Below are 15,153 nucleotides of genomic sequence, written 5' to 3' on the forward strand. Positions count from 1 at the left end.
ATTGTGCTATAAGAAATGACAAGGGGGATGGTTTCAGAAAAAAAAAAATTGGGAAGGATACAATCTCTTAATGCTCTAAGCCAGCTCTCTAAGTTACAAAGAAAGTGCCAACCTGCCTTGGTAAAGAATTTCTTTTCTCTCCTCTCCCTCAAAAAGAGCTTCTTCCCTATTTCATGGATTCCCTCTACCAATGAAATTTTAGGTCCAGTTCCTATCCCTATCCATGTGGATATGGACTTATCTGAACTGATACAAAGTGAAGTGAGCTGAATCAGGAGAACATTGCACACAGTAACAGCAATAAAAACACAATTTAACACCATTTAACAATGGTGAACTATGAAAAACTTAGCTACCCTGATCAAAAAATACCAAAGGGCTCGTGATGAAAAATACTGTCCCCCTCCAAATAGAGAACTGATGGACTTTGAGTGCAGATTGAAGTATTTTTTTCTTTATTTTTCTTGCCTTTTTTTTAATTCAACATGGCAAATGTGGAAATGCTTCGCATGATTTTGTATGTCTAATGGGTATCAAATTTCCTGCCTTCTCAATGTATGGGAGAGGGGTTAGAGGGAAAGAATTCAAAACTGAATATAAAATAAAAAGGATGATAACGATAATAATATAAAATTTTTATAAGATACTTTAAAGTTTTCAAAGAGTTTTACCTTCATTATATCCCTTCAAAGAGGGTAAACTACTTGGGGCAGGTACTGTTTCATTTTTCTCTTTGTATCCCCAGCACCCAGCATAGTGTCTGAAGCAAAGTACATACTTAATCACTACTTGTTTATTGATTATCTTATTTGATTCTTAGTGGACCTTTTCAAAGCAGTTTAGTTGGAGAATTTGCATTTATGGTTGATCTACCCTTCTCAAAAGAATAGAACAAGAGAAGACTAGCTTAGTGCAACAGGAAGATGTTTTCCTTTATACTTTCACATTTTACCTTTATTATTTCTGATGGTCTTTATCAGTCTTTTAAATTTTTTATTTTGATCTAACAAAGACCCCAAAAATGAACATGTTCATACACAAACTAAAATGAGGATTATATGTGAAACCCTGAATCTGGTATCATTCTTTTAGAGCCAATCCTTCCTCAAAAACTGGAACCTAAGAGGAGAAAATGGTAGTAGTGTGTCTGAGTGAGTGGGGGTTAATGTTGAGGAAATCTCAGTTGTAAGACCGGGGAGTGAAGGGAGCTCATGTCAGGTGATGGCCTTAGTGTTCTTGGTCAAGTCTGAGCAAAGGCCCTCAGTTGAAAGGGGTAGGGGTAGGGACTAGAGTCAATGGTTTGAGAAGTGAAGAAAAGTTGAAATAGACACTTTGGGGTAGTGCTGGTGTTGTAATAGAGATAAGATGGGGAAGAGTAAAAATATTGCCCTGATGTAGTATAGGTTTAATTGAAATTAGATAATGTAAATTTGTAGTGAATCTTGTGAGCAAAGTTGTATGTGACTTTCTCCAGTAGCATTTAGAAGTACATGAGGCAGAGTGGATGTAATCCAATGCTGAGGTTTGAAAAGGAGTAAGTGATGAAAAATGAGGGAGCGAGGTATTCTAGGGGAGTGGTTATTATAAAGTTGGGGCTCTGATGACAAAGAGGATGATAAGGAAATATGCTACTTATCTCCTGTGGTTGATGGAATCAAAAGACACATTTTTCTTTTTTTTTCTTGGTAAAGTTTTTTTTTTTTAACATTTGTTTTTAAAACTTTGAGTTCCAGATTTTTTCCCTTCTTCCCTCCTCACTCACCCCCACTGAGAAGATAAGCAATTCACCATAGGTTGTACATGTATAGTTATGCAAAACATTTCCATAGTAGTTATATTGTGAAAAACTAACTATGATTCCCTCCATCCTATCCTGCCCCCCACTTATTCTATTTTCTCCTTTGACCCTGTCCCTTTTCAAAAGTGTGTGCTTCTAGCCACCCTCCCCCCAAAACTGCCCTCCCTTCTATCATCCCCCCTCTTATTCCCTTCCCCCTATTTTCCTGTAGGGGAAGATACCCAATTGGATGTGTGTTATTCCCTCCTTAAGCCAAATTCAATGAGAGTAAGGTTGTCCTGTTCCCTTTTACCTTCCTGCCCTTCCCTCCATTGTAACAGTTTTCTCTTGCCTCTTTTATGAGATGATTTACCCTAATCTATCTCTCCCTTTCTCCTTCTCCCAATATATTCCTCTCTCACCTCTTAATTTTATTTTTTGGATATCATCCCTTCATATTCAACTCATCCTGTGCCCTCTGTCTATGTATATATGTACATACATATGCACACACTCACACATATATTTATACACACATACACCCTCCTATACATACATATATATGTATGTATACACATATATTCCCTTCAACTATCCTCATACTGAGAAAAGTCTTACAAGTTACAATTATCATTTTTCCATGTAGGAATGTAAATAGTTCAACTTTTATAAGTTCCTTATGATTTCTTTTTCCCCGTTTACCTTTTCATGCTTCTTGTATTTGAAAGTCAAATTTTCTGTTCGGCTCTGCTTTTTTCATAAAGAATGCTTGAAAATCCTCTATTTCACTGAATGACCATATTTTTCCCTGAAGCAGTTTTGCTGGCTAGGTGATTCTTGGTTTTAATCCCAGCTCCTTTGACCTCCAGAATATCATATTCCAAGCCCTTAGATCCCTTAATGTAGAAACTGCAAAGTCTTGCGTTACCCTGATTGTGTTTCCACAATACTCAAGTTGTTTCTTCCTGACTGCTTGCAGTATTTTCTCCTTGACCTGGGAACTCTGAAATTTGGCTATAATATTCCTAGGAGTTGTTTTTTGGTGGGGGGGGGATCTTTTTCAAGAAGAGATCGATGTGGGGCAGCTAGGTGGAGCAGTGAATAGAGCACTGGCCCTGGAGTCAGGAGGACCTGAGTTCAAATCCGGTCTCAGACACTTAACACTTAACACCTACTAGCCATGTGACCTTGGGCAAGTTGCTTAACCCCAATTGCCCTCCAAAAAAGCAAAAAAAAAAGAGGAGATTGGTAAATTCTTTCAATTTCTATTTTACTCTCTGGTTCTAGAATATCAAGGCAATTTTGCTTGATAATTTCTTGAAAGATGTTGTCTAGGCTCTTTTTTTTCTTCTCTTTTTTTTGGAACACAGGGCAATTGGGGTTGTGACTTGCCCAAGGTCACATGGCTAGTAAGTGTTAAGTGTCTGAGGCCGGATTTGAACTCAGGTCCTCCTGACTCCAGTGCCAGTGCTCTATTCACTGTGCCACCTAGCTGCCCCTAGGCTCTTTTGTTGATCATGGCTTTCAGATAGTCCAATAAATTTTAAATTATCTCTCCTGGATCTATTTTTCAGGTCAGTGTTTTTTCCAATGAAATATTTCACATTGCCTTCTATTTTTTCATTTGTTTGGATCTGTTTTATAGTATCTTGATTTCTCATAAAGTCATTAGCTTCCATTAGCTCCAATCTAATTTTGAAGGAATTAATTCTCTTCAGTGAGTTTTTGAAATTCCTTTTCCATCTGGCAAATTCAGCTTTTTAAGGCATTCTTCTTCTCATTGGCTTTTTGGACCTCTTTTGCCATTTGGGTTAGTCTATTTTTTAAGGTGTTATTTTCTTCAGTATTTTTTTCATGATTTTCTTGCATCATTCTCATTTCTCTTCCCAATTTTTCCTCCACTTCTCTTACTTGATTTTAAAAATCCTTCTTAAGCTCCTTCATGGCCTGTAACCAATTCATATTTTTCTTGGAAGATTTTGATGCAGGGGTTTTGACTTTGTTGTCTTCCTCCCGTTCCATGCTTTGATCCTTTTTGTCCCCCAAAAAGGATTCTATGATCTGTTTGTGCTTCCTCTTCTTGCTCATATTGCCAGCCAAATACTTGGCTTTTGAGCTCTTTGCCATGGTAGAACTCTGCTTTCCAGAGTGGGGAGAGCTGTATCCCAAATCACTAAGGTTTTTGCAGCTGCCAGAGCTATTAGGAGGGCGCCCTTCCTGTAGCCCCCACAAGCTTTGGCACACTGGCCACACACTCCAGGACCTCCACCAAAGACAGTGATCCAGATCCAAGCAGGTTAAAACAAGAGCAATTAGCCTCTGAATGGTCACTTGGTCCCCCTACGGTCTGCAGGCCAGGAGCTGTGAAGGCAACCACTCAGTTGCCACTGTGCCTTCCACCCACTTCTTGCCCCAGGGGCAGGGGTCGGACTGCTCTCTTCCTCCACCCTTCTGACAGAGTTCCACACTGACCTTTTACTTTCTTTTTGGCATTTATGGGTTGAGAAATATGGAAACTGCCACAGCTGCTGATGTTTCACTCTCCTGAAGTCTGCTCTGGCCACCGCTGGTTGGGGCCACAATCACAGCTCACATGGGGACTGCACTTGGCTCCCAGCTTGGTGCAATAGATCCTTCCTGTCGGCCTGCCAGGCTGCCTTCAGTGGGAGATTTGTTTCTCTCTGTCACTTTGTGGATTCTGTAGCTCTAAAATTTGTTTAATCATTTTTTTACATGTACCGGCGGTGGTGGGAGCCAGAGTTGTGCAGAGGTCCTATTTTAACAATCTTGGATCCACGCCCCTCTCCCCCCAAAAGCAAGACACATTTTTGGATGGTGACTAGTATGGGAATTTGTTTATATTTGACTACATTTATTTGTTACAAGGATTTTGCTTTGCTTTGCTTTTTCCTACTAAGGTGATGGAGGTGGATTAAGGGGAAAATAGATTTTTGTTAGGTGCTTAAAAATTAAGAATTCCATTCTGGCTTTAATAATTTTAAAGACACTCAGGGACTGAATCTCAAGATCTTTCAAAATGAAAAGACTCCCCCCCAAAAAAAGATCATAGTGCTGGTGCTTTTACAAAAAGAGGAAGGAAAGAAGGAATCTTTTCTAATATTAGTTGCATTTTCATTCATACCCCTCCAGATGCATTGGTTGGGGTGATAGGGAGTTGTTATACTCCTTTCTTGAGACTCTCTGCCACTTCCAGAGTCTTGCTCTACCACTATCACTCAATAATGTATCTTTGAGGGTCATTCAATTTACATTTATCACTCATTCAATAATCTCTCTATCTTTGGGGTTCATTCACTTTGCATTTATCACCCACTCAAGATTCTGGTAGTTGTTATGCATATACCACCTCCAGGACACTTGCCTTCCTTCCATATTTATGAACTGTAAAATTTCTTTATCTCATTATCACCTGTTGTTATTCTACCTCTCCCTCTGCTTTGCAACCCCTTAACCTTGTTTTTCACCTTTACCATAACCTCCAATCCCTCCATCTCTTAGTTTTTTCCTCACATGCTATTGAATGAAGCTGAAGAAAAATCACAACACCATGCTGACTGGATCCACTACAAATTTATGGTGCATTGTTTCAAAAGAGCCCTCACTGCAGCAAGGCAATAATTTGATACCTCCTTAATTAACTCACTCTTCTACTCACCACAGTGGCTTTTCCAAATTTTTTTATCCCTCTTCAAGCCTTGCCATAGGAAGAGCTCAAGTTATCCCAGCAGCCTCAGCCTTCATGCTTGGCTCTCACTTCTAGAAAGTCTGGCTGAGAATGGTCTCAGCATGCATGAAGATTCCCAATGGAGGAATGGAAAGTGAGCAGGGTTTCACAGACATTTCCCTAAAACAGACTATTTTCTTAGGTCACCCAACTAACTGAGAAGTATGGAGAATGTAATATTCCATTGCATTTAATTAGTTTAAGGAATCCATTTGATTTTGTAGAACAAAACTGAGCACTTGAAGGCTCTCCTCAGACATGAAATCTGCAGATGTATATCAGAATTTTAAGTTGAGGTACCACTTCATCTCCCTCAAATTGTTAAAAAAAAAAGTGCCAAAATTCAATACTTGTAACATTGTAGCATTTTCTTTTTACTTGTTTTTGTGAACAACATTGTCTTCCTTGAACATATTTATTGGAGAAAGAAGGAATGAAGGAGAAAAACAAACATAAAATTTAATTAAAAAAAAAAAAAGGAATGAAGGAGGAGACTAGACCTGTGATTTCATTGGGAACTCTAGATCAAGAAATTCCCTCTACCAATTAAAATGAGAACCTTAATAGTCTTGGCAATTTGCCCATGTGGGCAGAGTAGTAGTCAGAGACAAGACTTGAACCCAGATCTTTCAGTCTTTAAGACCAGCTCTCTATCACTATGTCATCCTGACTTTATGCATTAATAACTTTTTTAAAAAATCTTAAGGAAACCCCAAAAGACCTTATGTTTTCAGAAGGAGAGAGAAGTTGAAATCTCCTTTTCAAAGTAGGTTTGGGGAGATAGAACTTAGGTGAAAGAATGAGTAGGAGAGAAGGGGCAGGGCTGGGGTCATTACCCATCATGGCTTGCTGAAGAGCAGGTTCCACAGGCCTGGTTGATGCCTTTTTAGTTTGCATATTGGGGTGTGTATTTGGGTGGGTGGTAGGTGGGGGGAGGCTGTAGAAAATAAATTTCCATCCAAGTACGGCCTGATATACACTATGCCAAGTTAAATAACTGGGATACAGGTCCTAAAGCTCAAGAGATAGAAGAAGAAAATGGCATCTAACACAGTCAAAAGTCAAAACCAGGGTTGACCTGATGGGACACGTAAAAGGCAAGATCCAGGCTCAGGCTTCAGGTATCTAGTACCAAGGAAAAGAAGGGGAGATTAAGTAAAATACATTTCAATCAATCTGAAGAGCTTCATACTCTATTGCTTTTAAAACTGGCCAGGTGTAGAGAAGCCCTCTCTCCAAAGTCCTTTGAATGTTTTTGGCTAGACTGAATCATAAACATCAAAGATTCAGAGCTAGAAGGAAACTTAGAGGCCATCTAGGCCAACTGACTAATGTTACAGAGTAAGAAACTAAGGCTCAGAGAGTAAATTATATTTCATTCCCTGTTCTTTGGGGACAATGTTGGCTTTAATAGTGACTCACCCAGTGTTCTCTACAGGGTCCATGGGCCTGCAAGTAGCCCCTGCATTTTCAGCATGGGTGAGATGGGGAGTGTAATGGGAATGTAAATTTTTAAGATCTTCCCTGCCCCTAGGCTAAAGTGCACCTGGAGCCTGGGGTGGGAGGCTTGTTTTTCAGTAGATACTTCTTGATTGGCCAGTGAGTCAATAAGGTTATTACATTCTCTGAGCCAGGAGAAGACTATATAAGCCCTGATGTGTAGCTTTGTTTTGAGGGCTCACTTTGAGAAGTGTTCTGTGATTTGATCTGGATTCTGGGAAGCTGTTGTTGAGAGCCCCCCCTCGGCTTTGAAAAACCCAGATGTTGAAACCCAGATGTTGATTTGGTATGGATGTAATGGTTGGACAGTTTGAAATCTGTTTACTTGATCTATTTCTCTGACTTGATAATTCTGTCTGTATACTCTGAAGTTTGGGGTGCTGACCTCTTTCCCCTGAACTAGGTAAATGATACATATTTGACTGATTAAAGTAAGCTTGTTAACCCATTTTGAGTTGCTTTCCTTTATCAAAGCAGATCCAAGAACCTGTGGTGGCAGACACCCTGGGGATGCTGGGGTGCTTGCTGCTACAGGGAGACCCAGTCTTAAACATAAACACACACATACACACACATACAAATGTAAAGGGAGAAAGAGTGGGAGGGGAGGAGAGGAGAGGGGAGAGGACAGGAGGGGAGGGGAGGGGAGGCGAGAAGAAAAACTAAAGTCAGGTTCCATCTTTATGTGGCAGTCATAAAACTCTTGACAACAGAGTCTCAGAAAGGCATATGATAAGCTCTAAGAAAAGAAACAAGGTCCATGGGGGTGCCCTACCCTAGAGCTGAGTTCCATGTTTCTAATTTTCCCAGCAGGGAAGAATAAGCAGCAAATTGACAATCAGTGATCTATTTACATTTGCTGTCAACTTGTTGATTTTCTATTTTTTAAAGTCATATGTTGAATCCATCAATCCTTCCTTTTTCTATTTTAAGTGTATATTCTCAGAGATACTCTTTTACTCAGATCTGTTTTAGCAGCAGTTTAAGAATTTTTGTAGGTAATATCATCATCATTCTCTTTCGTGTACTTATTGATTCTATGAAATGTTCTTTAACCCACTCTCTCTTCAGAAAGTCATTAATACATTTCAATTGACAAAGCTAATGTTTTGCTCATTTTAAACAACTCCAAACTCTCAGGACAGGCTGTTTTCCTCCCACACGTAGCCTAAATTTGGCTTATAAAAAACCTGGATGCAGTCTCCTATTAATTTTTTTAGTGTATTTTTTTTTTCTTTTAAAGAGATCTCATTTTTGGTATAAGGTCTATGCAGGAGTGGCCTCAATTCAAACCAATACTATAATCAACTCTGACTTGATTAAAACTATTACTGCCATGAAGAAATTAAAATATATGGATGTTCACTAATATGATTCTTAGGATCTTACATTTCACAACAAAGATCCGTCCATTATTGTACAGAGGCTCCAGGCAAGAGATTTTTCATTTTAGGGTGGCTTTTTTTTAGATGTATAAAATGAGAACATTGGACTAGATGAAAGCTAAATGTTCCTCCCTCCCCCCTCCCCTTCCAGCTCTAACATTCTTTTATTGTATGCTTCCAAGGAGAACCTATGATCTAAGCATTGGATCTTAAATGTCCAAGAAAAGTATACTTAGTCACTAAGACACAGGAACAAACTGAATGCACAAGAAGTCTAAGCTGAACAAAGTTTAGGGAACAGCCTTCTGAGATAATAATTGTAAAGGGTTGGGTTTTGTGCCTGGCATATAATTTGTGCTATATAAATGTTAGTTATGACGGTTATCCCTGCCACATTGTGGGGGCTAGGGGCACAGCACCCTAGCAATCTGGAAAATCTACGTAAAAGTTTTTGGTCCTCCCTTCACATCAGAGAAGAAGTCTGAATTACTATGGTGTTAAAAGATAAAATATGTTGATATTATACAATACTCTACATATATTTCATGCATTTTGACACTTTTTCTTTGTGGTCATCTGGTTTTCATGTGTCATCTACAGCTTCTGCAAAACTTCCCCCAAATTCCCATGTAATTTCTTATGCCAACCCACAATATATTAAAAATGCAATGGGGAAAGTTGCAATGTGGAAGGCATAACTATACTATTATTTGCAATGATGAAGGAGTTTGAATTGAGAATCACAGAATTTGACAGTTGGAAGGAGCCTCAGCAAACCTCTAGTTCAACCTGTAAGTGAAAGGAATCTTCAGTAAAATACATTCAAGGGGCTGTCCCATCTCTTCTTGGAAGACCTCCAAAGGAGAAGCCAATGCGTCTCAAGGCAAGCCCATCCCACTTTTGGACAGCTCTTTAGGAAAGTTTTTCCAGACATCCAAGCCTAAATTGACCTCTTTGCTCCTTCTACCCAATTCCTCTTGGTCCTTCCCTCTGGGGCCAAACAGAACATGTCTGATCCCTCCTCTAGATGACAGCCCTGCATTCTCCAAGACAGCTTTTGTGTCTTCTCAGCAATATTCACGTCATGAACTCAGAGCCCTTCACCATCCTGGTTGACCTCCTCTGGACACTTTCTAGTTTATCAACGTCCTTCCTAAACCATAGTGATGGAATCCTAATAAAGCTGCCCCCAGCCCCAGTATTCTAACTTTATTATAGGCCTGGCCCCACTGAATAGCAGGCCCACTGTACCTACCTAATCCCCCCACCAATAGGTTAACTTCTTCACATATGCCTCACTGCTCATTGGAACAACAAGTGTATCCCTGAACTCTTAGTTCCCACAGAAACAGAAGGCATGTCTATGTGATAGGAACCTAGCTACTGCCTCTACCTGGTCACTGCCCCCAGACCCATTCCCACAGAAACAGGTGTGTTCTTGTATTCAATCACAATCACATCATCCATCTAGCCCAAGACATGACCACAATACCTAACTATATCTCTTAACCAGACAGGACCACAATAGCTAGCCAGGTGGAGGGCAGAATGACCAGAATGTTTAACCACCGAACCATAGATGGGACCCCTCCTCCATTACCTAATCCCTTAACAAACTCCTCCTCCATTACCTTCAATCCCTTAACAAACTCCTCCTGCCTTTTTTAATATTAATGATATTCATCTATTCTATGTAAATTTATGTTATGTAATTGCATCTTTACCCTATAAAAACCTATCTTGCTTTCTCTAAAGCTGCTGGTTCCTGCTGGAATTTAGCCCACTCCATGAGAGGCATCAATCTCAATAAATGCCTATACTTGGATTAGAGGTGGTCTGACTCTGAATTCTTTGAGACAGTTCCACCACAAACACATCATGAAACCGTAACAGTTTTTGGGTAGGCAGAGCCCCCACCTCAACAATTTTTGGAGTCCCTGGTTTTAAACCACAACAATAGTACCCAGAACTAATATAATACTCCAAAGGAGGTCTGACAAAGACAGAATATAGTAGGATCAGCACCATCTTGTTTCTGGAGATCATTCTTCTCCTAATCCGGCCCAAGAGTGCATTAGCTTTTTTTGGGTGGGGAAAGGAGGGTGGCATATTACAATGCTGTTTTAAATTGAGCTTACATTTTCTTTATTTTTCTTGATATTTTTTTTAGTCTATGTTTTCTTTCACAACATGACTATTCTAGATATGTTTTGCATGACATCAAACCTATATGGAATTGCTTGCCTTCTCAATGGGGGTTGAGGGAAGGGAGGAAGGAAGGGAGAGAATTTGGAACTCAAAATTTTAAAAACAAATGTTAAAAATTGTTTTTACATGTAACTGAGGAAAAATTAAATGCTAAATAAATACAAAAATGTTCAAAATAAATTGAGCTTACATTGTAATACCTCCTCACCTCAATCCTCTTCAGAACTTTATACATGCCTCTTCAATATGTTTGTAAATTGATGTTTTTTGTACCCAAGGGCAAGACTACTAATCCCTATTGAATTTTATCTTATTATGTTCAGCCCAATGCTCTAACCTGTCAGAGAACTTTAGGATCTGTTCTGTTTGACTTTCATCAAAGTTCAGAGATTTGATACAGTGGAAATATCTATATTTGGAATCAAGAGATCTGAAATGGAATGCCAGATCTGTTACTTATTCCCTATGTAATTTTTGGCCAATCTTCCTTTCTCTGGACCTCTTGTAAAATGAGAGTTGGGACTAGTTTTTTTTTTTAGGTTCTGAATCTACGATCTTATGATCAAAGTGCAATAACTTTTTTGCTTCCTGAGACCTCAATCAGTCAATAAACATTTATTCATTAAGTACCTAGTATATGCCAAGTACTGTGCTAATCATTAGGGCTACAAAAAGAGGCAAAAGACAGTCCCTGCCCTTAAGAAGCTCATAATCTAAAAGCATGTATATGGAATAGAGGTTGAACTGAAGGTTGGTGATGGATATCTGAATCTGAGCCAGACACGCAGGCTGGAGGGTGTGCTATACCAGTTAACTTTAGGAAAGAAATTTTCAGAAACCTGTGTGGTACAGTGGATAGAGCAAGGGGCTTAAGAGTCAAGAAAACCTGAGTTTAAAGCCCCAGTCACTAACTAGCTGTGTGACCCCATCCTTTGTGGGCCTCAGTTCCATCATCTATAAAATGGAGGTAAAACTAGCCCTTATCTTGAAGGGTTATTGTGAGGATAAAAATGAGATAATATTTGGAAAGCACTTTTCAGAGCTTAAGAAAAACAACAAAAAAACCTTTAAAAAGCATCAGTCACCACATAGCAAAATGCTAGCTATCATCAAGCTCTAGTACCTGGTCTGCAGCTACTTCATAACCATCCGGGTTCATGGAAGGCAGGATGTGAATCCTCGTGCTGTGAATCAGCCGGACAATGCGTTCATTCCTCTGGCGGTATTCTTCACACAGGAACTCGCAAAGTTGGATCAGCAGCTCTCTCCCCAGCACTTCATTTCCATGCATGTTTCCAACATACTTAAATTCTGGCTCCACTGTAATTGTAATAAAGCTATATTACTCTTAAAGCCAGGAAGGGAAGAAATGAGATGGACTTGCCATGAGATCTCCCTGAATAAAAATCCAATCTTACAAAAGTAGTTTTTTTGTTTGGGATTTTTTTTCCCCAACAGACAGATCACAGTAGAAGGAATTCTTTCTTTGGAGGTGGAAGGTTTGAGGTCAAAACCCCAGGTCTTCCATTTACCATCTGAGTGACTTTGGATAAGTCACTTCATATGTCTGGGCCTCAGGGCAGCTAGGTGGTGCAGTGAATAGAGCACCAGACCTGGGGTCAGGAGGACCTGAGTTCAAATGCAACCTCAGACACACTCACTAGCTGTGTGGCCTTGGGCAAATCACTTAACCCCAACTGCCCTGCCTTCCCCCCTCTAAAAAAAACAAACACATATGTCTGGGCCTCAGTTTCCTCATCTGTAAAATGAATATTTAGAACAAATGACCTTTAAGGTCCCATCCAGCTCAAAATAATATTATGGTTCTATTTGTATGAACAAGTCATTTAGCCTCTTGGGGTCTCAGTTTCCTCATCTAAAAAATGGGAGATGAAACAGCCTTTAAGTTTCCTTTTGACCCTCAGTATAGAACCCATCTCTAACTTATATCTCCAAAGGTTACCTGAGGCTTCAAGAGGGTAGGGCAAGTTTCTCACTGTCACTCAGATAGTTTTAGAGATTGAATGTAAGCTTAGATTTTCTTTTTAATTCGAACACTATATCCACTAGCTATGCCATACTGACTCTTGCTCTGTTTTTTAAAAAATCAAATCAAATCATGACATATACTCCTTTGGGGCATTTTGCTCTAACCTTCCTTTTCTGATGTTTTACTTTGTGTCAGTAATTAAAGACTATTGTATTAGTATGATTTAATGAGGTTCGGATCCGCTCCTATAAACGACACTCTTCAACACACCAGAAAAATAGAAAATAGAAATTTATTCAGAAAAAGCAAGGCACAGATAGCTTAGATTTACATAAAAAGCATATAATTATGGGAATAATCAATAACACAGTACCAATCAAGATAATCGGTAAAGGAAGAGAATACATCACCAATTCAAGGGAACCTCCGAAGTCAGTCAATGGCTGGGAGCCCCGTTACAGCCCATACAAACTTGAATTGTGTAAAGAGTTTTCCCGGGCGAAGTGTCCTTCCCGCGGGTGAGGCTCAGCGGACCTACCGGACGCAGGTCTTTATACTGTTCTAAACAAAGAAGGCCTGGGACCAAGAAGTTTTTGGCTCGTGCGCTATTCATGCTCAATACATTTCTCGTTCAATACACATCTGGCCCAATACACATCCGGCCCAGTCACGTTCCATCCGCCTGAGGCTTGGTACTTGTTTTTAATAACATCACGTCTGGCAAGGAGGGAAGCCAACCCTCCAGGTCAACGTCACCTAGGAATGGCTAGTTCCTGGGATGCTAAGCCAAGAACACTCAGGGGTTATGGAACGGTCATAGCCGGGAGTTGAACTGAACCTATTTATTTGAATGATCTTACTAATTTAAAGGGGAATTTTCAATTTCCATTTCATTTGGCCTTAAGATCCTGAGTGTTCTTGTGATGTTATTAAAAACAAGTACCAAGCCTCAGGCGGATGGAACGTGACTGGGCCGGATGTGTATTGGGCCAGATGTGTATTGAAAGAGAAGTGTATTGAGCGTGAATAGCGCACGAGCCAAAAACTTCTTGGCCCCAGGCCTTCTTTGTTTAGAACATTATAAAGACCTGCGTCCGGTAGGCCCACTGAGCCTCACCCGCGGGAAGGACACTTCGCCCGGGAAAACTCTTTACACAATTCAAGTTTGTATGGGCTTTAACGGGGCTCCCAGCCATTGACTGACTTCGGAGGTTCCCTTGAATTGGTGATGTATTCTCTTCCTTTACCGATTATCTTGATTGGTACTATGTTATTGATTATTCTCATCATTATATGCTTTTTATGCAAATCTAAGCTATCTGTACCTTGCTTTTTCTGAATAAATTTCTATTTTCTATTTTTCTGGTGTGTTGAAGAGTGTCGTTTATAGGAGCGGATCCGAACCTCATTAAATCATACTAATACAACTATTAACACTAAAATAGATCTCTAAGAATAGAGAGAGGGTCAATCCCAAATCTGTACTCTAAAATTCCCAAGTTTCACTAAAAACGGAGTTGTTGTTAAACATACCATTAGAAGCCTAGCTTTTCCCAATACTTATGGCAGTTCACTCTCCTCTTTCTATCAGGGCAGGCTTGCTGCCAGTCACAGGATGGGGAGGAACCTTAGAATTTATGGCATCCTTAAACTGAGATCATCTAAGTACACATGTTCTTATCTGCTAAAGAGGTGCCTAGATAGATTTCAGGGGGTCGGGGACTTGAATGGGATGGGGGGGGTGGAAATGGCATCTTTGTTTTCACTAATCTCTCACTGAAATTTAGTATTTCCTTTAATCATGAATGTTGGCCACAAACCATTATTCAAAGATTTCATCGTGCGCTGCCCCTCCCCTAACCAGTGTTAAGAACCTCTGTTTTGGTGCAAATCCTTGAATAAATGAGAAGTAAAGCAGGCCACATAGCAGTGAAGTGACATAGCTAGTGTTTTATAGTGAATTTCCGTAGTAGAACTAGGATTAGAACCTGGGTCTCCTCGTTCCTCATTTATCTACCCCTTATTTGACTCTGCTTCCTTACTTGATAAAGCTTCACTCAGCCGGGCTTAGTGTCCAATGAAGCAAAGAAATGTTGATGGCTCTTTGCACCTCAGCTTTATCACCTGAAAAATGGGTATCATAATAGCACCTACCTCCCAGGATTGCTGTGAGGACCAAATGAGATATCTGTAAAGTGCTTTGCAAGCCTTAAATTGATATATAAGTGCTACCCTTATTATTATTATTATTAGCTGAGAAGCCAGAAGAACCTACCTACTACTACTTTTTAAAAGTGAAGTGAATTAAATATAGTCCATTTATTAAATATCTACTGTGTGCAAGATATTGGTGGATACAAAGACAAAATAGTTAACTGCCAGTTTCCTGAAGGAGCTTACATTTTGCAAAAAACAAAAAAAGAAAGAAAAGAAGGAAGAAAGAGAAAGGAAGGAAGGAAAAAAAGGAAGGAAGGAAGGAAGGAAGGAAGGAAGGAAGGAAGGAAGGAAGGAAGGAAGGAAGGAAGGAAGGAAGGAAGGAAGGAAGGAA

The 15,153-nt window shown here is 39.7% G+C and overlaps 1 protein-coding gene across 3 annotated transcripts in view; it reads right to left on the minus strand.

Annotated features, from left to right (window-relative positions):
• The window catches only part of CPN1 (carboxypeptidase N subunit 1), a 472,336-nt gene that overhangs the window by 26,132 nt on the left and 431,051 nt on the right, over positions 1-15,153 (minus strand). The window contains exons 2-3 of one of the 3 annotated variants that reach the window (XM_069067219.1): positions 13,016-13,129; positions 11,739-11,935 (exon numbers count right to left, since the gene is read on the minus strand). In XM_069067219.1, coding sequence (XP_068923320.1) covers positions 11,739-11,906 — 168 coding nt within the window. In that variant the 5' untranslated portion in view covers positions 11,907-11,935; positions 13,016-13,129. Of the gene's footprint in view, positions 1-11,738; positions 11,936-13,015; positions 13,187-15,153 lie in introns of those variants that run through there. The other 2 variants (XM_069067218.1, XM_069067217.1) reach the window with 2 other exon arrangements.

This window comes from Petaurus breviceps, unplaced genomic scaffold (genome assembly GCF_028583685.1).
Source record: "Petaurus breviceps papuanus isolate PSGF00001 unplaced genomic scaffold, PetGlider_PUasm1.0 90740, whole genome shotgun sequence".
Taxonomy (NCBI): Eukaryota; Metazoa; Chordata; class Mammalia; order Diprotodontia; family Petauridae; genus Petaurus; species Petaurus breviceps.